The sequence below is a fragment of the Passer montanus genome, unplaced genomic scaffold (assembly GCF_014805655.1).
Source record: "Passer montanus isolate IOZ18808 unplaced genomic scaffold, ASM1480565v1 scaffold5, whole genome shotgun sequence".
In the NCBI taxonomy this organism is placed as follows: domain Eukaryota; kingdom Metazoa; phylum Chordata; class Aves; order Passeriformes; family Passeridae; genus Passer; species Passer montanus.
In genome coordinates, this window is record NW_024369929.1 from 17,187,415 (window position 1) to 17,209,729 (window position 22,315).

The window sequence follows — 22,315 nt, forward strand, 5'->3', positions numbered from 1 at the left end:
AGGATATAAACTGGGATATTTATTTGTGGAATGTTGATCCATGCCAAATCCCAAAGGAATTTGGGATGAAATTCCAGCAAACCTCTCTCATCCCTCCTAAGCCACATGGATTTGGAAAAGCTGGAAAAAAGCAGAAATTTCAGGCTCCTCCAGGTGATTTTATCCATTTTAAAAAAAATATCCTTGAAGCGCCTTGTGGAAGCATTCAGGAATTTGGACTAAAAATGGAAATTCCCAGGATTTGAAAGGAATTGAATCCCTCTCCCCAGTTCCCCATTGGGATCCGTTCCCTGGGAAGGAAGTTTGCTTTTCCCTGGACTTGTTCTGCCGGATTTTTCCCACGTGTCCCAACACCACATTTCCACTGTTGTTTTCCACCACGGATCATTTCCCACAGGTTGGGAATTAACTCATTTCCATCGGGTTGGGAATTAACTCGTTTCCTACAGGTTGGGAATTATTTCCAGCAGGTTGGGAATTAACTCATTTCCAACAGGTTGGGAATTCACTCACTTCCACCGGGTTGGGAATTAACTCATTTTCCACACGTTGGGAATTAACCTGTTTCCGCTGGGTTGGGAATTAACTCATTTCCAACAGGTTGGGAATTCACTCACTTCCACCGGGTTGGGAATTAACTCATTTTCCACACGTTGGGAATTAACCTGTTTCCGCAGTTTGGGAATTATTTCCAGCAGGTTGGGAATTCACTCGTTTTCCACACGTTGGGAATTTGCTCATTTTCCACAGGTTGGGAATTCACTTGTTTCCATTGGGTTGGGAATTAACTGGGTGACTGATTCACTTCCAGGCAGGCACACAGGGAGGTCCTGGCCCTGCAAACGGTCTGCATTCCAATGGTTTTCCTGAAAGATTGGAATTAGGTGGATAAAAAGGGGGGGAAAAACCGGGATCTGCCGGAGCCGGGATTCGAACCCGCGCCACCCACCACCGCCGCCACCAGCAGGGGGCGCCCGCGCCGCGGGGCCGCGCCCCTTTCGGCGTCGCCATGGTGACGCGCCGTGCGCGGCGACGTCAGGCGGGGGCGGCGCGCGCCGATTGGTCGGATTTGAATCGCGGCGGGCGCTGCCCGCTCCTCCCGCCCCCCCCGGCTGTCTGCCCCCCTCTCGCGGTCCCCCGGCCGTTCCCGGTGCCGTTCTCGGTGCCGTTCCCGGTGCCGTTCCCGGTCCCGGTGCCGGTCCCGGTGCCGTTCCCGGTGCCGCCGGTGCCGGTTCCGCTCACGCCCTCTCCCCCCGGCAGGGCCAGGACGCCGCGCAGGCCGAGGAAAGGCACGAACCCCGCGCAGAAGGACCCGGTGGGGGTGAGTGCCGGGATCATCCCGAGCCCCGCGATTCCCACCCCGCGGAATTCCCGGTGTTACGGCCGGGCTCGGCCCGAGCCCCGCGATTCCCGCCCCGCGGCATTCCCGGTGTTACGGCCGGGATCATCCCGAGCCCCCCGCATCCCGCCCCGCGGCATTCCCGGTTTTGTTGCCGGTTTCATTCCCAGGTTTATTCCCGGGTTTATCCCGGTTCCCGTTCATTCCCACCTCTCGTTCCGGGTTTATTCCTGCTTTATCCCGGTTTCGCACTCCCAGGTTCATTCCCGGGTTTATTCCCGGGTTTATCCCCGTTTCCCTCATTCCATGTTCATTCCCCGGTTTTTCCCCTATCCCGCGTGTACTGACCGATTAATTCCTGGTCCGTTCCCGGTCCGTTCCCGGTCCATTCCCGGTCAATTCCCGGTTTTCCCTCTCTCCCAGGTGTACTGCCCGGTCCTTTCCCGTTCCATTCCCGGTTTATTCCCGTTCATTCCCGGTTTTTCCCCCCTTTTCTTCGCACTCCCAGGTTCATTCCCGGGTTTATCCCTGTTTCCCTCATTCCTGCTGTACTGCTGGCTTCATTCCCAGGTTTATTCCCGGTTTATCCCTGTTTCCGTCATTCCCAGATTCATTCCCGGTTTTCCCGGTTTCCCAGGTGTACTGCCCGCTCAATTCCCGGTCCGTTCCTGGTTTATTCCCGGTCCATTCCCGGTTTATTCCCGGTCAATTCCCGGTCCATTCCCGGTCCATTCCCGGTTTTTCCCCCTTTTGTAGGTGTACTGCCCGGTCCGTTCCCGCTCCATTCCCGGTTTATTCCCCGTCAATTCCCGGTTTTCCCCCTCTCCCAGGTGTACTGCCCGCTCAATTCCCGGTCCGTTCCTGGTTTATTCCCGGTCCATTCCCATTTCCCCCTCTCCCAGGTGTACTGCCCGGTCCATTCCCAGTCTATTCCCGGTCCATTCCCGCTCCATTCCCATTTCCCCCTCTCCCAGGTGTACTGCCCGGTCCGTTCCCGCTCCATTCCCGGTTTATTCCCCGTCAATTCCCGGTTTTCCCCCTCTCCCAGGTGTACCGCCCGCTCCCTTCCCGGTTCATTCCTGCTCCATTCCCGGTTTATTCCCGGTCCATTCCCATTTCCCCCTCTCCCAGGTGCACTGCCCGCTCCGTTCCCGGCCCATTCCCGCTCCATTCCCGGTCCATTCCCGGTATTTCCCCCTCTCCCAGGTGTACTGCCCGGTCCGTTCCCGGTCCATTCCCGGTTTCCCCCTCTCCCAGGTGTACTGCCCGGTCCGTTCCCGCTCCATTCCCGGTCCGTTCCCGGTTTATTCCCGGTCAATTCCCGGTTTCCCCCTCTCCCAGGTGCACTGCCCGCTCCGTTCCCGGCCCATTCCCGCTCCATTCCCGGTCCATTCCCGGTATTTCCCCCTCTCCCAGGTGTACTGCCCGCTCCCTTCCCGCTCCATTCCCGGCCCGTTCCCGCTCCATTCCCGGTCCGTTCCCGGTTTATTCCCGCTCCATTCCCGGTATTTCCCCCTCTCCCAGGTGTACTGCCGCGTGCGGCCGCTCAGCCGGGCAGACCAGGAATGCTGCATCGAGGTCATCAACGGCACCACGGTGCAGATCCACCCTCCCGAGGGCTACCGCGTGTTCCGGAACGGCGAGTACCGCGAGGTAACGCCATTCCCGCCTGGAATGCGCCTGGAATTCCTGCCCCATCCCGGGAAGTGGCCCTGGAGCAGCCTGGCTCAGCAGGAGCTGTCCCTGCCCTTGGCAGTGGGGTTGGCTTCAAGGTCCCATCCCACCCAAAGCTCTGGAATTCCATGAATTCCATCCAGCTCCTGCTCCCCAAGCTTTCCCATGGCATGTGGCACTTGCAGAGTGCAAAATCTGAAGGTTTGCCACCCAAAAACCCATCTAGGACACAAAAAATCACTTCCTGATCCATCAAATAGATGGGAAGGACCTCAAAGCTCATCCCATTCCATGGGGAATCAGGGAATCCACCATCCCTGACTGGTCCAACCTGGCCTTGGACATTCCACAGCTTCTCTGTATGGGGATCGTAGCTTGGATATGGAATATTTCATTTCCAGTTTCAGCTGGAAGATTCCTATGGGAAGGGAATTAAGGGTTTTTCAAAGCTTTAAATAAAACAGGCAAAGCTTAATTAATGGAATTTTAATTTAATTCAATGAGGTTTTGTTCAGAAATTTGGAATTTAGGTATTTCCCTAAGGAAGAGTTTTGGTGGAAAAATGACCATCAAAAATTAAAATTTCTTTTAAAATTTATTAAAATAAATCATTAAAAAATAAAACCAGTTTGAAATTTAGGACTATTAAAATTCATTTCAAAATTCATTAAAATAATTCATTAAAAAATTAAAACCAGCTTGAAATTCAAACCTGAAAACTGAGGCTGGACTGGTAAAAGACCCAAAATAAACAAAATTCCATGAGGGAACAGCTCCACTTTGGCCACGGAGGATGTTCCTTTGCTTGGATTCTGGGGGGAGCTGAAAGGAAATTCCAGCTTTTTGCTGTCCTTTGGGAATTCTCTGCTCCGTGGGGTCCCTCTGGCCACTCCAGGCCGCGGGGCTGGAATTCCAGGCTGGTTTTCCCTCTCTTGGCAGACCCAGTATTCCTTCAAGGAGGTCTTTGGCACGCTGGTGGTGCAGAAGCAGCTCTTTGACGTGGTGGCCAAGCCTCTGGTGGAGGATCTGATCCGGGGCAAGAACGGTGAGCAGAGCTCCTCTCTGTGCCCCCATTCCCAGGATTTTGTGCTCCTGAGGTCTGCTTGGAACGGTGGCTCAGCTCCTCACACCACACCCCTGGAAGCTCTTTCTGGAATGGGAATCCTGGGGTGGTTTGGGTGGGAATGGGTGATCCCGTGCCTCTGAGGTTTGGTTGGAATGGTGGCTCAGCTCCTCACACTAAATGGGACTTCATGGGATTCTCTTGGGCTCTTCCCTTGAAGAAATGAAGGAAAAATTGGGAAAAAAAAAAGGCAAATATTTAATTAATTAGGTAATTGTATCCCACTGAAATCCCCAGTTGTTCCTGCTGTTCTAACAAGAGATTTCAGTTTGGAAATCCCTTGGAAGCCCTTTCTGGAGTAGGAATCCTGGGGTGGTTTGGGTGGGAATGGGTGATCCAGTGCTCCCAAGGTTTGTTTGGAATTGTGGCTCCTCACACCATACCCCTGGCAGCTCTTTCTGGAGTAGGAATCCTGGGGCGGTTTGGGTGGGAATGGGTGATCCCATGCCATGGAAATGACATTGGAGCAGCCTGGCTTAGCAGGGTGTCCCTGTCTTTGGCAAAGGGATTGGCTTTAAGGTCCCTTCCCACCCAAAGCGTTCTGGAATTCCATGAATGATGCATCCAGATCCTTCTCCCTGCTCTCCCAAGTTTTCCCATGGTTTGTGGGAGCTGCAAGTTGTGAAATCAGCATTTTGGGCTTTCAGCAAAGCGCATTTTCAACTCCCAAAAAAGCAACAAATGGCAAAAAGCATCACTTCCTAAACCATCAAATCTATGGGAAGGGCATTAAAGCTCATCCCATTCCATGGGCAGGGAAACCTTCCTGTGTCCCAGGGTGCTCCAAGCCCCTTCCAGCCTGGAATATCCCAGGGCTGGTCTGTGGCTCTGGAGAGGATGAAGGATATTCCCAGCTGGGACCATCAGCCAGAGCTCCCAGCACCTTGGATGGTGTGCAATGTTTGAGGTGGGTTGGTTTTTATTCCCAATCCCATTGATTTCTCCCTGCATTCCCAGGTCTGCTGTTCACCTATGGAGTGACGGGCAGCGGGAAGACCCACACCATGACAGGATCTCCTGGGGATGGGGGGCTCCTGCCCCGCTGCCTGGCCATGATCTTCAACAGCATCGGCCCCTTCCAGGCCAAGAGATTCGTGAGTGCCTCCCCACAGCCCCAGATCCAGGGATTTCTGCTCCAAACCTGCCACTGGAGGGCTTGGAAGAGGGGAAAAACCCCACGCCAGGGTCCTCGTTCCAAAAGGGTTTGAATTTCTGGGAATGCTTTTAAAGCATTCCGTGGTTTGGTGCTTCTTGCCCGAGCCCATCCTAGGAAAATCTGTTAAAAACACATGGGAAGGAATCCAGACAGGAATATTTCAGTACTGATGGCCAAGGTGTTCCCTTGCTCATTAGGATGGGTAATTAATAAGCATATCTTTAATTAATTAGGTGGTTGTATCCCACTGAAATTCCCAAAGTATTCCTGCTGTTCTAACAGGTGATTTCATCATGGAGGAAGCCATTCCATGGCTTTTTTTTTTCCCTGGAAACAGTGGAAGACACTGGTTTGGTGCTCCATATGTCCATATTATTTCACTTCATTAATTCCCATAAAGCCAAAAATTGTCTCCTCGTGAAACTAGGGATATTTTTCCAGAGGCATGCACTGGTGGTGCCTAAAATATACTGAAATAATCCTGGAATTCTCATCCTTGGGAGCTTTTCTAAATCATTATTTTGCAAATTATTTCTGTTAGATCTTGCTGGGTTAAGTGCCAATGAGAGGCATGGTATTAATATATTAATACCAGCCTAGTCAGACTAATTAATTAATCAAATAATGCTTTGTTGGCCACTACCTGGGTGTTGGAATTGGCTGAAATTCCTGGTTTTTCCCTCAGGTTTTCAAGCTGGATGACAAGAACGGGGTGGATGTGCAGACTGAGGTGGAGGCTCTGCTGGAACGCCAGAGGAGGGAGGCCCTGCCCACCCCAAAAACTCCAGCTGGGAAGTGAGTGACTGGGAATAGCAGAGGGAATTTATTCCCTAGAAATGGGGTTTAACTTCTCTTGGGCTCTTCCCTTGAAGAAATGAAGGCAAAAAATGGGGAAAAAAAAGGCAAATATTTAATTAATGAGGTAATTGTATCCCACTGAAATTCCCAATCTATTCCTGCAGTTCTAACAAGAGATTTCAGCTTGGAGGAAGTGATTCCATACTTTTTTTCCGAGTGTTTGGCCTTTTCCCCCCAGAATTTCAAAGAGATCTTCAAGTCAATATTGTCCCACGTGCAGGGTTATTATTAATAATAATTAGTAACATATTAATGGGAAATTAGTGTGTTCCATGTGGTTTGAGAGCCCTGTAGGTGAGAAGACTTAGACCCAGCCTATTTTTGTACCTGTTAAGCCAGGATTAAAACCCCTGGTGCCGAGTAAGAATCCAGCTCTGTGAAGCCTCGCCAGCCAAATCCGGTGACGTTCAGTTTGGAGATATTTCCATTGAACCATGGATGAAGCCTCGCCAGCCAAATCCGGTGACGTTCAGTTTGGAGATATTTCCGTTGAACCATGGAATTCCCTCAGTTGGATTGTGGAATTTCCAACATGGAATTCCCTCAGTTGGATCATAGAATTCCAGCCAGGGCAATTCCTCAGCTGGATCATGAAATTCCAGCCATGGAATTTCCTTGGTTGTATAATGAAATTTCCACCATGGAATTCCCTCAGTTGGATCATGGAATTCCCCCCATGGCATTCCCTCAGCTGGATTGTGGAATTTCCACCATGGATGTTCCTCAGTTGGATCGTGAAATTCCAGCCATGGCAATTCCTCAGATGGATCATGGAATTCCAGCCATGGAATTCCCCTCAGTTGGATCATGGAATTCCCCCAGCTGGATCATGGAATTCCCACTCCCGGCCCTGCACAGCCCCCCCGGGAACGGGAATTTTGCTGAATATTGCCCGTTTCCCCACCCAGCCCTTCTGAGCTGCCCCGGCGCGCTCCGGCTGCCAGGAGTTCCATCCCAAATCCCAGTTTCCCGCAGGAGGCAGCTGGATCCCGAGTTTGCCGACATGATCGGCGTGCAGGACCAGTGCCGGGCGGAGGAGGTGGACGAGGACAACGTCTACGGCGTCTTCGTGTCCTACATCGAGATCTACAACAACTACATCTACGACCTGCTGGAGGAGGCTCCCTGCGACTCCATCAAGCCCAAGTGAGTCGGGAAATCCGGGATTTGCCCAGGCTGGGCTTGGAATGAGCGCCAAGCCGCTGGAGGAGGTTTGGGGTGGGAGGAATGGGGTGAGGGCAGTGGCTGCAGGGTCTCTGTGTCCTGTTCCGACACCCGCCGTGTGCTGTGAGCCCACCAAACCCAGGGCAGTTTGGGAATTCCCGTGTTCCCAGTCCTGGGGGGCTTTTGTAGGATCTCCACCCTGGTTTGTCGGTTCTGACCTTCGGGAGCTTGGCTCAGAATTCCTGGGAGTCACTGTTAAACACACATGGAAAGGGGTCCAGCCAGGAATGTTTCAGTACTGATGGTGCTCCCTTCTTCAGTACTAATGGCCAAGGTGCTCCCTTCCTCGTTAGGCTGGGTGATTAGCAAGCAAATATTTAATTAATTAGGCAATTGTATCCCACTTAAATTCCCAGTCTATTCTAACAGGTGATTTCAACTTGGAACAAGCCATTCCATAGCTTTTTTCCCTGGAAACAGTGGAAAGCACTGGTTTGGTGCTCCATATTTCCATATTATTCCACTTTGACATCGGTAGTTCCCATAAAATCAGAAATTAGGGATATTTTTTAGGGATGTTTTTTCCAAAGGTGTGGGTTTGTGATGTCTAAAATCAGTAGGAAATGTCTGCAAATTCCATTTGGAATCCATGGATTGAAATTCCAACTCCATTAAAGGAGCCCCTCAGTCCTGTATTAATTAAGGACTGGTTGATTAACAAAGACTGATGAGGGCAAAGCAAACGGGGAGCTGTCTCCAGGGTCTTCATTCCAGAAGGTTTTGAATCTCTGGGAATGCTTTTAAACCATTCAGTGTTTAAACACTGAATGGTTTTAAAGCATTTTAAAATAAAATGGTTTTTTTAAACATTAAAATTTTAATTAAAATTTTAATGTTTAAAAAAACCATTTTATTTTAAAATGCTTTAAAACCATTCAGTGTTTAAACACTGAATGGTTTTAAAGCATTTTAAAATAAAATGGTTTTTTTAAACATTAAAATTTTAATTAAAATTTTAAGCATTAAAATAAAATTAAAAAAAAAAATTAAAGGTGTTTATTCCCAAAACTCCTCCTTAAAAAATATATCTGGGATTATTTCTCCCTCTGGAAGCTGCAGCGTTGGAAAGATTTGAGGCAGAAATCAAGGATTTAATATTTTTCCCCATTTTTTTGGTAGGTGGAACAATTGCAACACTCCTGTGAGAAATGGAGACTTTGTGTATGTGTCCAATGTCTTATTCCCAATATTCCAGTGCTGTTTTCCTTGAGTAGAAGCAGAAAATCCCCTGCCTCTCTTTGCTTTCCTAGGAAATCTAGGATCTCTCCTTGCTTCTGTGTGCTTGTAGAAAAGCAATAGCTTCCACCAGAGCAATTAATTGCAATTAAATAGCTGCTAATTAGAGCAGTAGCTGGAGTGTCACTAATCCTGGCTGTGTGTCCGTGTCCTGTATTCCCTCTTCCATCTTTTTGGTGGATTTTTGACCTTTTCCCTCCAGATTTTTGACCTTTTCCCCTCAAAATTTTGACCTTTTCCCCCTGGGTTTTGACCTTTTCTCCTCAGACTTGTGACATTTTTCTCTCCAAATTCTGAGTTTTCCTTCTGAATTTTGTCCATTTCCCCTCAGCATTTTTGGCCTTTTCCCCCTGAATTTTGACCTTTTCCTCTGAGCTTTGTGACATTTTCCCTCCAAATTCTGATTTTTTTCTCGCTGAATTTTGTCAGTTTCCTGCTGAATTTTGCCTTCCAAGAAAATCTGCATGGCAGTTCTGCACAGAGAATGTGCAAATCTGCACAGAGAATTCCCCTCTAATGGGATTTTTTTTTGCATTTTTCCCTCTCTCCCACTATCCCAAAGACCTCCCCAGTCCAAAATCCTTCGGGAAGACCAGAACCACAACATGTACGTGACAGGCTGCACTGAAGTGGAGGTCAAATCCACAGAGGAAGCTTTTGAAGTCTTTTGGAGAGGTAAAAAATCTTGGAATTCAGGGCTGATCCCACATCCCAGCACCTTAAACATTACCCATGGGCTGGAAAATCCCTCTGGATCAGCCCCGTCCTTGGGATGGAGCACCCACAACTTCTGTGGGCATTTAGGGCCTCCCCATTCCCAGCCCTTCCCAATATCCCACAGCTGCGAAACCCCTCACACCCTGGTGCTGGAGGGGGTGGGATTTGTGGGAGAGCAGCAGGATTTTTGGGAATTTGGGGTGTCTGAGCAGGGCAGAAGAAGCGGCGCATCGCCAACACGCAGCTGAACCGGGAATCCAGCCGCTCCCACTCCGTGTTCATCATCAAACTGGCACAGGCTCCTCTGGATGCTGATGGGGACAACGTGCTCCAGGTGAGTTCTGCAGAACTTCAGGAGAATTTCGGGAGGATTTTATGGAATTTACCTTGGAAACAGCTCCCGTGCCTCACGTTTGGCGGTGACAGAGTTAATCATAAAGTTTGGTGTTAAAACAGAGGGTGAAGCTGCTGATTCCTTTGCTTTTCACCTTTTTCTGTGTTTGGGAATCTAAAATTTTGGGAAGTGGAACAATCCAACAGCTTTCAATCCATGACCCAAGGCAGAAGGGATCTGCCAAACTTCCCAAAAAAAGCTGTGCTTCTGTCTGGGCTGTGCCAAACCCTCTGAACTCGCATCCAACACATTCTTTGGAAGTGGGTTTTGGCATGGGGTATCCCCCAGCCCTTTAGGGGGAATCTGGAGGGATCCAGGATTTCTTCTGTATCCCAGGAAAAGGAGCAGATCACCCTGAGCCAGCTGTCCCTGGTGGATCTGGCAGGAAGTGAGAGAACCAACAGGACCAAAGCCGAGGGGAACAGGCTGCGGGAGGCAGGTAGGAACCCCCGGCAGCACCCTGCTAATTAACCCTGCTAATTAAGCTCCTGCTAATCCTGGCTCCTAGGGAGGAATCCCAGGAATTCTTGAAGTGCTCTGTTAGGATCAGTCAGGATTTGATGACCTCAAATCCTCCCACAAGTTTGCAGCAGCACTTCTGCCACTTCAGTTAATTAGAGCAATTATTAACAAATATCATTAATTAGGCAATGTATTCTTCTGACTGATCTGGGAATGTGATCCAAGGGCTGCTCATGGAGTTATTTTGCCTTGTGTTTGCTTTTTTTAGGGAATATCAACCAGTCACTGATGACATTGAGGACGTGCATCGAGGTTCTGCGGGAAAACCAATTGTACGGAACAAACAAGGTGGGCAGCCCTTCCCCGATTATCCTTGGATTTCATCACCTGGATAAGGAAAACTCACGGGGTTTTCCCTGGCCTTTATTCCCAGATGGTTCCATACAGAGATTCCAAACTGACTCATCTCTTCAAGAACTATTTTGATGGAGAAGGGAAAGTTCGGATGATTGTGTGTGTGAATCCCAAGGCTGAGGACTATGAGGAAAGCCTGGTAAATTCCCTTTTTCCATTCTCTCCTGCTCTTCTTTTCCTGTTTTCCCTGGATTCTTGCACTCCAAGAGATATAACAAATTATAATTGTTGTTTGAGCCCTTCAGTTATAACTTTGTGGGATAAATCTGCTCTCCAAGTCTTGTTTTTCCTGCTCGTATTGCACTTGCTCCTTGCATGGAAAGTGGGAAAGGTTTTCCTTCCTCACAGAATTCCACGGAGCCATATTTGGGTGTTTAATCCCTCCTATTCCAAGAATTCCAGCTGTCTCTGCCCCAGCTTTGGTGGCACCTTGTGGGGAGCTTTCTGGAAGACCCCAAACCGTAGCTGGCAGCTCCTCGCGCTTTCCTCTTGTTTTTCCTGCTCGTATTGCACTTGCTCCTTGCATGGAAAGTGGGAAAGGTTTTCCTTCCTCACAGAATTCCACGGAGCCATATTTGGGTGTTTAATCCCTCCTATTCCAAGAATTCCAGCTGTCTCTGCCCCAGCTTTGGTGGCACCTTGTGGGGAGCTTTCTGGAAGACCCCAAACCGTGGCTGGCATCTCCAGCCGGATAATTCCTCCTTTCCCCTCCAGTGACCCCACCCCGCTCCCAGTCCCGGCTGCGGGTGCTCCTGGTGGATTTTCCCTGTTTTCTTGCAGCAAGTGATGCGTTTTGCAGAGATGACGCAGGAGGTGGAGGTGGCCAGGCCCCTGGACAGGCCCCTGTGCGGGCTGACGCCGGGGCGGCGCCTCCGGAACCAGGCATTCCGGGAGGAGCTGTCCCGCAAGCTGGAGCTCAGGGGCGGCCCCGTGGGAGCAGGTGAGGGCTGCAGTGGGGAATTCCGCTCTGGGAATGGTCACCTGGGAAAGGGAAGGATTCAGGGGGAATTTAGAGGGCCTTAAGGGGCTCCAGGAGGACTGGGGAAGGGGTTGGGATAAGGGATGGAGGAACAGCACACAGGGAATGGCTTCAAATTGGAAAATGGGAAATTTGGGTGGGGTATTGGGAAGGAATTCCTGGCTGGGAGGGTGGGGAGGGGCTGGGCTGGAATTCCCAGAGCAGCTGTGGCTGCCCCTGGATCCCTGGATGCGTCTAAGGCCAGGTTGGAATGTGGGACAGTGGGAGGTGTCCCTGCCCGTGGAACAGGATCGCTTCAAGGTCCTTTCCAACCCAAAGCATTCCATGATTCCAGCAGAGTTTTCTGTTAGGAATTAAAGGCTGGGAATTAAATTTTAAACCAATTGCACTGAGCCTGTGGCAAGCTGAACCTCAGTGCCCGGGGAGCTGCTGCTCCTCCCTCTGCAGTGTCCCTGAGGAGATTTCCAAGGAATTCCACGGGATTGGGATGAATCCATGGTCCCAGTATTGCAAGGCCTGACAGGAAATTGTGCCAAGGAAATTGTGGGATGTTCCTGGATGTTCAGGACCTGCTTTTAGTAAAACAAGGAATCAAGGATGTCACATTTAATCCTTTCCCATCCATCACCTCTTTGGAAACCCTTAGCTCCCATCAATCATTCCCAGTTTTCCACGATCCTGCCCTTTGTCCATGGGAATTTTCCCATCCTTCTGACGGATTTTCCATCCTGCAGGACCAGAGGAGCCATCTGCTGCTGAGCTGTTCTTCCAGAGCTTCCCTCCCCTGCCTTCCTGCGAGCTCTTGGACATCAACGACGACCAAACGCTCCCAAAACTGATCGAGGCCCTGGAGCAGCGCCACAAAATGAGGCAGATGCTGGCAGAGGAATTTGCCAAAAACGGTAGGAATTTGCCCCAAATTGGAACATCAGGGCAAAACTCAGATTTGGTGCCCTCATTATTCCTCAAAGGATCCTCCTTGCTTCAGTTTTCTTGTTTAGATTGATTGTTTCCACCTTTTTTTTGAGGAATTTTAGGCTTTAAATTTGTTGGGGAAAACAGAGGTTTGGATATTCTGGGAATAAGGGAGAAGATTAAAGATAAAATATAAAATATCTGAATTCTCTTCCAGTTCTTGCCTTTAAAACAATGCTGCAAGAATTTGACTCCAGTGTTGCATCCAAGGAAAATTATATCCAAGGAAAACTGGCTGACAAGGAGAAAACCATAACGGGGCAGAGGACGGAGCTGGAACGGCTGGAGAAGAAGATTAAAACCTTGGAGTACAAGGTCAGTTGGGTCATTTTGCAGCACAAATCTCATTTTTTTTAAATGGATCATTTGGCAAATTCCTTGCCATCAGGAATAAAAATTGTGGGGGAAATTTTTACTGAAAATTTGTTGGCTTTGTTACGAGGTGAGGCTTTTAAAACTGAGCAATTTAGAATTGAAAATTGAGATTTCCTGGGAAATACAAGCAGGAATTCCTGGATTCAAAGGTTGTGTTCCCACCCAAGTCTTTCCTCTCTTCCTGCAGATCGAGATTTTGGAGAAGACAGCCACGATTTACGAGGAGGACAAGAGGAACCTGCAGCAGGAGCTGGAGAGCAAGAGCCAGAAGCTGCAGCGGCAGGCGTCGGACAAGAGGAGGCTGGAGGCCAGGCTGCAGGGAATGGTGGCCGAGACCTCCCTCAAGTGGGAGAAGGAATGTGTGAGTGCAGGAATGGCGGGAAAAGCAGGATCAGGTTATCAGGGATGTGGGGATTTGGGGTGTGGGGCGCTCTTAAGGAGGGGGTTTGTTGGTCTGGTTGGTGTTTGTAGGAATTCCCGGTTGGAAGTTCCTCTTTGGCCTTGTGGAGGTTCTTGGGTAGCTCTGCTGTGGATGGGGAAGGGAAAAGGGGAAAGGGAAGGGAATGGAAAGGAATTGAAGGGAATGGAAAGGAAGGAAAGGAGTGTAAAGGAAATGGAAGGGAATGGAAAGGAAAGGAATTGAAGGGAATGGAAAGGAAGGAAAGGAAAGGGGAGGGGGTTGGGCTCTGCTCCCAGGGAACAAGGGCAGGAGGAGAGGGAACGGCCTCAGGCTGGGCCAGGGCAGGCTCAGGTTGGATACTGGGAAAATTCCCTCATGGAAAGGGCTGTAAACATTGGAACTGCCTGGGGAGGTTTGGAATCCCCATCCCTGCAGGTATCCAAGGAACTCCTGGATACCTGCAGGAACCTGGATACCTGCAAGGAACTCGTGGCACTCAGGGCTCCAGGCTGGGCTCAGTCCCAGCTTGGCCTCGCTGATCCTGGCGGGTTTTCCAGCTTCTCCAGCCTCAGCAATTCCCTGTTTTCCACTGCTTTCCCTGTGCCCGCAGGAGCGGCGGGTGGCAGCCAAGCAGCTGGAGATGCAGAACAAGCTGTGGGTGAAGGACGAGAAGCTGAAGCAGCTCAAGGCCATCGTCACCGAGCCCAGGGCCGAGAGGCCAGAGAGGCCATCCCGGGAAAGGGAGCGGGAGAAGCTCCCGAGATCCGTGTCTCCTTCCCCTGCTCCCGTGAGTCACTCCCAAACCTGCTGGATTTAGGAAACAGCGTTTTTAGGGATGAAGTGCAGGGATTTTAGTAGCCTCCAAGCACAGAGCTGGAGCAGCTTGCTTTGAGTTCCTTGTCTGCTGTTTGTTCTTCATCCATTGTCCCACGTCCTGATATCCTTAGGAATGGGAAATCCCTGGATTTTTCTGTCCCTGTATGCTTGGAGTCTCCTGTGTCTCACTGCTCTCTCTCTTCTCCCCAGAGCTGAGGTTTGAGCCCCGAGCTGGAGCAGCTTGAATTCCTTTTCCTCTGTTTGTTCTTCATCCCATTTCCCACCTCCTGATATCCATAGGAACGGGAAATCCCTGGATCTGTCTCTCCCTGTGTCTCACTGACTTTTCCCTTCTTCCCAGAGCTGTGGTGTCCCTGCTGAAGTTTGAGCCCTGAGTTGGAGCACCTTGAATTCCTTGTCTTGTCTCTGTTCATTGTTTATCCATTCTCCCACCTCCTGATGTCCACAGGAACAGGAAATCCCTGGATCTGTCTGTCCCTGCATGGCATCCCTGTTTGACTGCACGACGCCTCCTGTGTCTCACTGATGTTTCCCTTCTCTCCAGAGCTGTGGTGACCCCGCTGAGCTTGGGGACAGAGTTGGAGCACCTTGAATTCCCTGTGTCCTGTTTGTTCTTCATCTGTTCTCCCACACTCTTATATCCATAGGAATTGGAAATCCCTGGATTTTTCTGTCCCTGTTGGATGCTTCCTGTGCCTCCCTGCTCTCTCCCTTCTTCCCAGAGCTGTGATGTCCCTGCTGAAGTTTGAGCCCTGAGTTGGAGCACCTTGAATTCCCTGTGTCCTGTTGTTCTTCATCCATTTCCCACCCCCTGATGTCCACAGGAACGGGAAATCCCTGGATCTGTCTGTCCCTGTTTGCTTGGCGTCTCCTGTGTCTCACTGCTCTCTCCCTTCTCCCCAGAGCTGTGGTGACCCCGCTGAGCTCGGGGACGGCCGCGGGGCCCCGCAGCTGCACAGGCGCTCCAACTCTTGCAGCAGCATCTCTGTGGCCTCCTGCGTGCTGGAGTGGGAGCAGAGGGGCCCTTCCTGCGAGCCAGCCAGCATTCCCAAGGCCAGGAATAAAGCGGGAGCGGAGCCGGGCTCAGCCTGGCCCAGCCCTGCCAGGAGGAGAGGGATGTGCTGGAGCCGAGTGCTGGAGGTGCCCAGGGATAGAGAGGAGCTAGAGCAGGAAGAGGATCCGTGCTGCAGGGTTAGTCCTGGCCTAGTGGGGCTGAGCCCGGCTTAAAGGTTCTCTGACCCTGAGCCCGGCTTAGAGGTTCTCTGTCCTTGAGCCCGCCTGACGTAGACTAGAGCTGTCCCTAATGTGTCCTGCTGGTCCCAGACGGAGCCTGGCTGCTCTCGCCGCCCTCTTGGTGTTTGGAGCTTCCTTGGAAGTTGAGAATTCCCACTTTTAGGGAGCTCTGAGGTGGCCACACTCTGCTCTAGCTGTAGGTGTCCTCGTGTTTTCCCTGGTGTTTCCCTTTTCCTTTCCCCGTGTCTCCTTTTCCCTCTCCCTCGTGTCTCCTCCAATCCCTCCTGCAATTTCCAGCTTCCAAGGTGCTTCTGGGAGCTTTTCCTGCCTGGAAGCATTCCTTGGATAAACCTTTTGTGTGCCTCAGCTTTAATTCCCTTCCCTAATTCCCATTAAACTGGGAGCACTGGTTCCATGAATTATTTGGCTCCTTGAGGATTCAGTCCAAGAGCACTGTAGGAAAACAGAGCAGAACAATCCCTTGCCTGTGGATTTTGAAATTTGGGAGGAGCATTCTCAAACGTGAGGAAACTTAATGGAATGTGGCAGATTGGACAACACTGGGATAAAATTTCCATTAAACAGGAATTGGCTGGAACGTCCCACCGCTAATTCGATGCCAAGCTCTTGGTGGTGCCCTCAGGATCCAACCCAAGGACCAAACATTTGTCTTTCCCACACACCCATCCCATTCATTCCCAGTGCCCATTCCCTGTTCTCATCCCAGAGCGCTCCAGCGGTGCTGCTGAGGCCGCGGCGTTCCTGCAGTACTGGGGAGTGCTGGGTGGATCCCCGTTCCCATTCCCTGTTCTCATTTCCCATTTTCATTCCCCGTTCCCATTCCCAGTGCCCATTCCCTGTTCTCACTCCCTGTTCCCATCCCAGAGCGCCCCGGCGGTGCCGCTGCGGCGCTCCCGCAGTGCCGGCGAGCGCTGGGTGGATCCCTGTTCCCATTCCGCGTTCCCATTCCGCGTTCCCATTCCGCATTCTCATTCCGCATTCTCATTCCGCATTCTCATTCCGCATTCTCATTCCGCATTCCCCGTGCCCATTCCCCGTGCCCATTCCCCGTGCCCATTCCCCGTGCCCATTCCCTGTTCTCACTCCCTGTTCCCATCCCAGAGCGCCCCGGCGGTGCCGCTGCGGCCGCGGCGCTCCCGCAGTGCCGGCGAGCGCTGGGTGGATCACCGGCCGCCGTCGCACGTGCCCACGGAGACGCTGCTGCAGCCGCGCGTGCCCAGGGCCATCACGGTGGACGCGCCCAGCGAGCGCGCCCTGGCCCGGTGCGACCGCTACCTGCTGACCCACCAGGAGCTCGCCTCCGACGGGGAGATCCAGACCAAGCTCATCAAGGTGACCCCGGAAACCTTGGGAATGTTGCGTTGGAATCGCCGAAATTTCGTTAAAATTACCCAAGGAATTTCTGGGTGTGGCACTCGGTGCTCCGGGCAAGGCTGAGATCCACACAGGGCTCATCAAGGTGCCCTGGGGAATGTTATTGTAATTGCTGAAATTTCGTTAAAATTACCCAAGGATTCCTGGATATGGCACTCAGTGCTCCAGGCAAGGCTGAGATCCAGACCGAGCTCATCAAAGTGACCTTGGGAATGTTGCGTTGGAATTGCTGAAATTTTGTTAAAATTACCCAGTGATTTCCTGGATGTGGCACTCGGTGCTCCGGGAAAGGTTGAGATCCACACAGAGCTCATCAAAGTGACCTTGGGAATGTTGCATTGGAATCACTGAAATTCTGTTAAAATTACCCAAGGAATTCCTAGATGTGGCACTCGGAGCTCCAGGTTGGGGGCAAGGTTGAGATCCAGAGTGGGCTCATACTGAAGACCTTGGGAATCTTGGGAATCTTGGGAATGCTGCTTTGGAATCGCTGAAATTTAGTTTGGCGTTTTCACGGTTGGGTTCCGTGATTTGTGGGATCCCATGATTCATGGACCCCATGATTTGTGGATCCTGTGGTCCATGAATTCCATGATTTGTGTGGATCCCATGATTTTTGGAATCCCTTGATCCATGGATCCCGTGATTTATGCATTTTCCTGTGGACAAAAGCAACAATCCATTGGCAGTGAAATGGGAGGAGCTTATTTGTGTCCATATCTCATTAGGCTGGAATTCTGGGATGAATCCCGGTGTTGTTCCTGTCTCAATCCTGCTTTTCCTTGTCCTTTTCCCATTCCAGGGGGACGTGTTCAAGACCAGGGGTGGGGGCCAGGCCGTGCAGTTCACGGACATCGAGACCCTCAAGCAGGAATCTCCCACCGGGTGAGTCGAGCCTCTGGAATCCCCAAAATTCCAATCGTGGAACCTTTCATTTGAGCTTCTGGAGTCCTGGAATTCCCAAGGTTCCAATGGTGGAACCTTTCATTTGAGCTTCTGGAATTGTGGAATTCCAGGTGCGTGCATTGAACTTCTTCCAGGCCGGGTGATCCAATGGGAACATCCATAAAAAAATCCCATAAACTTGGAGAAATGTATGGATGCTGGAGCTGCTGGATCCAAGATTTATTAAGGAAGAATAAAGGGGTTTTCCAGTGTTGGAATGTGGCTAATTCCGTGAGGTTTGTGCTGTAATTCCACAACTTCCCGTTCCAGGCGGAAGCGCCGCTCGTCACCTCCCAATCCCGACCCCGCTGGGGACGCCGTGGACTCGGAATGGACGGATGTGGAAACCAGGGTGAGCCGGGAATGTCACCCTGGATCCTGGAATTCTGGCCTGGGCTGGGTTGGGCTGGGAGGGAACTCGGCTCATCCCAATGCAGCCATTCCATGGGCACTTCCCGCTATCCCGGGCTGCTCCGTCCAGCCCAGCCTTGGACATCCCAGGGCTGGGGACCCAAACCCCTCTGGATGAGGATTTGGGAATGCTGGGAGCTGGGAGTGGTGGGAAGCAGCAGATCCTGACTTTGGTGTGTTCCCAGTGTTCCGTGGCCGTGGAGATGAGGGCGGGATCGGCGCTGGGACCGGGATTCCAGCACCACGCCCAGCCCAAGTGAGTGCTCCTGGAATTCTGTCCTCACAGCTCCAAACTTTGGGAATGCTTTCCCCCCTGGCTTTGCTGCCATCCCCACACCGGGTTTGCATTCCCCAGTGGAATATCAGGAATGGCAGCGGGAATGCCCTGGATTCCCTCTCCTGCCCCTTTAACCTCTCGCTCACGTTATCCATTGGGAAATTCCAGTTTCTTGGGACTGGGAAGTTCCAGTTTCTCAGGACTCCAATTCCCTGTGGGAAGAGGGAATTGCAGTGGAATTCCTGCTAAAATTCCTACTGCATAATTATGGAACCAATAAGGAAGCCTGGAAAATTCCCTCTTTCCCAAATTGTTCATAAGGCATCCCTGGGAATTCCAGCTCCATGACCAGTCCAAGGAAGTGCTCCTGGAATTCTTTCCTGACAACTTCCAAAATTCAGGAATGTTTTCCCCCCAGCTTTGCTGCCCTTCCCACTGTGGGTTTTCATTCCTGGCTGGAATAGGGCTGGGAATGGCAGCGGGAATGCCCTGGATTCCCTCTCCTGCCCCTTTAACCTCTTGCTCACATTATCCATTGGGAAATTCCAATTCCCCGTGGGAAGAGGGAATTGAGGAATTGGAATCCAACTTTGTTTGCAGCTCCTGCTGCCTAAAAATCCAAGGAAAACACCAGATTTTTTGGAGTTTCCTTGGATTATATGTTGGATTTTTTAGGAGGTGTGTGGGAACTGGGAGTGCCAAAACCTGGGAATGGGGGGTTGGCTGCTCCCAAAATTCCTCTGCATGAATCCTGAAAGTTCTCTGTGGATCTTTCCCGTTGCAGGCGCAGGAAGCCCTGAATTTTTCCTGCTGGAATCCTGGATTTTCCCAGCCTGAGGAATGCTCTGCTGCCACTGCTCCTCAGGAAGTGCTTTATGCCCATTCCAGGAGGTTTTTAGGGAAGCTGGGAGATGGTTCCATTGGTGATCCCAAAGAGCTTCTGGATGGATCTGTCCTTTTCCGTAGATTTAGGGAAATACAAAAGGTCCCTCTGGAATTCCAAATGGAGCTGGATCGTTACAGGCTTCTCCCCGGGAGATTTTTCCAGTGTTTTTCCAGTTTTTTTATCCCAAATCCAGCTTTTCCAGCCATTCTTTCTCTTTTGGGAGACCCAACCGCTGCTATTCCGAGCTGCAGTCCAGCACTTTAAGGGTGTTTCTGGCCATTCCCGATTTTACTGGAAGCAGGAAAACCTTGGGAATACGGATTTCTTCTGGCAAGGATAAGTTTGGAATATTTAAGTGTGCCATTGAGCTGTCAGAACATTCCAGAGTCACCCAAAATCCTGGGAGCAGTGGGAATTCACATCCCGGCTGCTTTGGGGTGTGAGGGAATTCTGGAATGTTTTCCGTATGGGAATGGGGGGAAAGGGGGATTTCCTCACAGGGTGGGAATTGGCTTTCAGCAATAAATAATTTCAATAAATCCTTTTATTCCAAACCCTCTTCCTGGTTTTTAGGGAATTCCAAGGGGAGCAGCTTCCCTGGCTTTGCAGAAAGCCGGGATCTGAGGTGGTTTTTGGGATGGTAAATCCTGGGATCTGCTTGGATCCTGGGGTGGGGTTGGGACAGTTTTACCCTTGGGTCTGCCAAGGGAATTTGGGGCCATTCTGAGGGATTGCCTTGATCCAAGGGGTTCCAGCCCATGGAAAAGTTTCTCTTCCCAAGGTCTGGAATCCTCAAATCCCAGAATGGCTTGGATTGGGATTGAGAGGGATTTTAAAGCTCATCCCAAGGCCAGGGACACTTCTCACTATCCCAAGCTGGCCTTGGATATTCCAGGGATGCAGGGGCAGCCCCAGCTGCTCTGGGAATTCCATCCCAGCCAGGAATTCCCAATTCCCAATCTCCCATCCGTCCCTGCCCTCTGGCAGTGGGAGCCATTCCCTGTGTCCTGTCCCTCCATCCCTTGTCCCAGTCCCTCTCCAGCTCTCCTGGAGCCCTCCAGGGGCTCTGAGCTCTCCCTGGATCCTTCCCTTCTCCAGGGGAGCATTCCCAGCTCTGCCAGCCCGGCTCCAGAGCAGAGCAGCTCCGTGGCCTCCTCTGGAATTTCTCCAGGAGCTCCAGGTCCTTCTGCTCATGGGGGGACAAAGGGAGAGTTTTTCCAGCCCCTCCAGAATTCCCTGAGCTCCAGAGGGAGCTCCCGGCTGGATCCGTGGGAAGCAGCTCTCCCGGAGCGCCGCTAGATGGGGCAGGAAAACCATGGGAATGGCGGCGCTTCCCGAGCCTGCCCTGCCCTGGGAACATCCCTGCTCCCATCGCCGCTCCTGCCTCTTGCTGCGGGAGGGTTGGGATTGGGGTTGGGACAGGGATAACCACTGGAATGGTGCTGCTTCCCGAGCCTTCCCTGCCCTGGGAATGTCCCTGCTCCCATCCCTGCTCCTGCCTCCTGCTGCGGGAGGGTTGGGATAGGGATAACCACCGGGAATGGTGCCTCTTCCCGAGCCTTCCCTGCCCTGGGATAGGGAATGGCTCCTGGGAATATCCCTGCTCTGGGATAGGGATCTATCCAGCACTGCTTCCCAAGCCTTTCCCAGTGGGAGTCAGGCTCTGCCCTGGGACAGGGAATGACTCCTTGGAAAATCCCAGCCTGGGCAGCTTCCCGCTCCCAAACTTCTTCCTGCCCCCGTGGGGGGATTGGGATTGGGATAGGGATAACCACTGGGAATGATGGAAAAGTCTGGGAAGGGCTCTTATTTGTGGGATTTAATGAGTTCATTAATCGTTAATGAGGAGCCATCTCTTGGATTTGGATTCCATTATCCCGTGACAAGATAAATCCCATCGGGGATATTCCTGTGGAAAACTGGGATACACGAGGAGCTGGTGCTCATTGGAGACGGTTTGGATGCAGGAAAGGGTTGAAAAGCACTGGGAATTCTGAATCCGCTCCCTTGCATTTGAGAATTTTATTTTTGTCATTTTATTTATTTATTTTCTTATTTTTAATTAATTTTCATTCTTAATTTTTCTTGTTATTTTAATGATTTTACTTTTAATTTTGATTTTATTTCTATTTTTATTTTCTTTTCCTCCAAAGCCTCAGCAAAGGGCGGAGGTTGAAGGGGAAATGTTGGATTTGCAGCTCCAAGATCTCCAGGTTTTCCCCGTCAGATCCTGGTCCCAATCCCTTTGATTCCAGGGAAATATCCCTTTATCCCAATCACATTTATCAGGACAAAGTAGGCAGCAAAATCCAAGCGTTTATCCCAAAAATCCAGCCCTGGAGCGCTGGAATTGCAACGAGCGCTTTTTCCATGAGGTGTCAGTGTGGCACCGGGATTCCCATCCCTATTTTCCAGCAAACCGTGGAAAAGCCTCCTTGGATCAGCAGCGAATCCCAGCTCGTTCCCAGCTCACGGCATTCCATGGATGGAGCGAGGGTTTGATCCCATTCCATGGGAAGGGATCGCTCCTCTCCGAGTGAATCCCGGTCTGGCTCTTCCCACCTTGTCCCAAATTCCCACCCCACCGACTCCTCCGGGCTCTGCTCACTCCCAGCATTCCTGGGAATGCTCTTTCCCTCATCCTGGGAAAAACAAGCAGGAAAAAGGAGCTCCCTGGAAAGGGGCTTGGGACAAGGGATGGAGGGACAGGACACAGGGATGGGAAAGGGGATACTGGGAAGGGATTGTCCCCTGGGAGGGGCTGGGCTGGAATTCCCAGAGAAGATGTGGCTGCCTCTGGATGCCTGGAATGTTCCAGACAGGTTGGATGGGGATTGGAGCACCCTGGGATAGTGGGAGCTTTCCTGCCCATGGAATGGGATGGGATTTAATCTCTTCCCACCCACAGCATTCCATGACATTCCCATCCATGGACTTCTCCCCAATGTCCTTAAAATACCTCTAAATGTCCCAGAGCCACTGGGAATGATTTTCACATTCCCAAG

General features: G+C 51.2%; 1 protein-coding gene across 1 annotated transcript; it reads left to right on the forward strand.

Moving 5' to 3' along the window:
* The first annotated feature begins 1,009 nt into the window (after nucleotides 1–1,009).
* Nucleotides 1,010–19,864, forward strand: KIF23 (kinesin family member 23). Its single transcript, XM_039723032.1, has 22 exons — nucleotides 1,010–1,321; nucleotides 2,864–2,992; nucleotides 3,953–4,058; nucleotides 5,094–5,230; nucleotides 5,978–6,087; nucleotides 7,126–7,296; nucleotides 8,494–8,535; nucleotides 9,173–9,285; nucleotides 9,540–9,661; nucleotides 10,058–10,160; nucleotides 10,452–10,531; nucleotides 10,617–10,736; nucleotides 11,378–11,537; nucleotides 12,311–12,478; nucleotides 12,709–12,866; nucleotides 13,114–13,287; nucleotides 13,937–14,113; nucleotides 16,519–16,749; nucleotides 17,594–17,676; nucleotides 18,007–18,088; nucleotides 18,333–18,403; nucleotides 19,209–19,864. Exons 1-22 carry the CDS (start codon nucleotides 1,010–1,012, stop codon nucleotides 19,222–19,224), a joined length of 2,865 nt encoding a protein of 954 aa, XP_039578966.1. The 3' UTR covers nucleotides 19,225–19,864.
* The last annotated feature ends 2,451 nt before the right edge of the window (nucleotides 19,865–22,315 follow it).

Excerpts from the sequence above, each read along its gene's own strand:
- KIF23 (XM_039723032.1), top strand. The coding sequence starts at position 1,010 with ATGGTGACGCGCCGTGCGCGGCGACGTCAGGCGGGGGCGGCGCGCGCC. Across the intron at positions 6,088-7,125 it reads CCAAAAACTCCAGCTGGGAA|GAGGCAGCTGGATCCCGAGT; the intron begins GTGAGTGACTGG and ends AGTTTCCCGCAG. Across the intron at positions 7,297-8,493 it reads TGCGACTCCATCAAGCCCAA|GTGGAACAATTGCAACACTC; the intron begins GTGAGTCGGGAA and ends TTTTTTTGGTAG.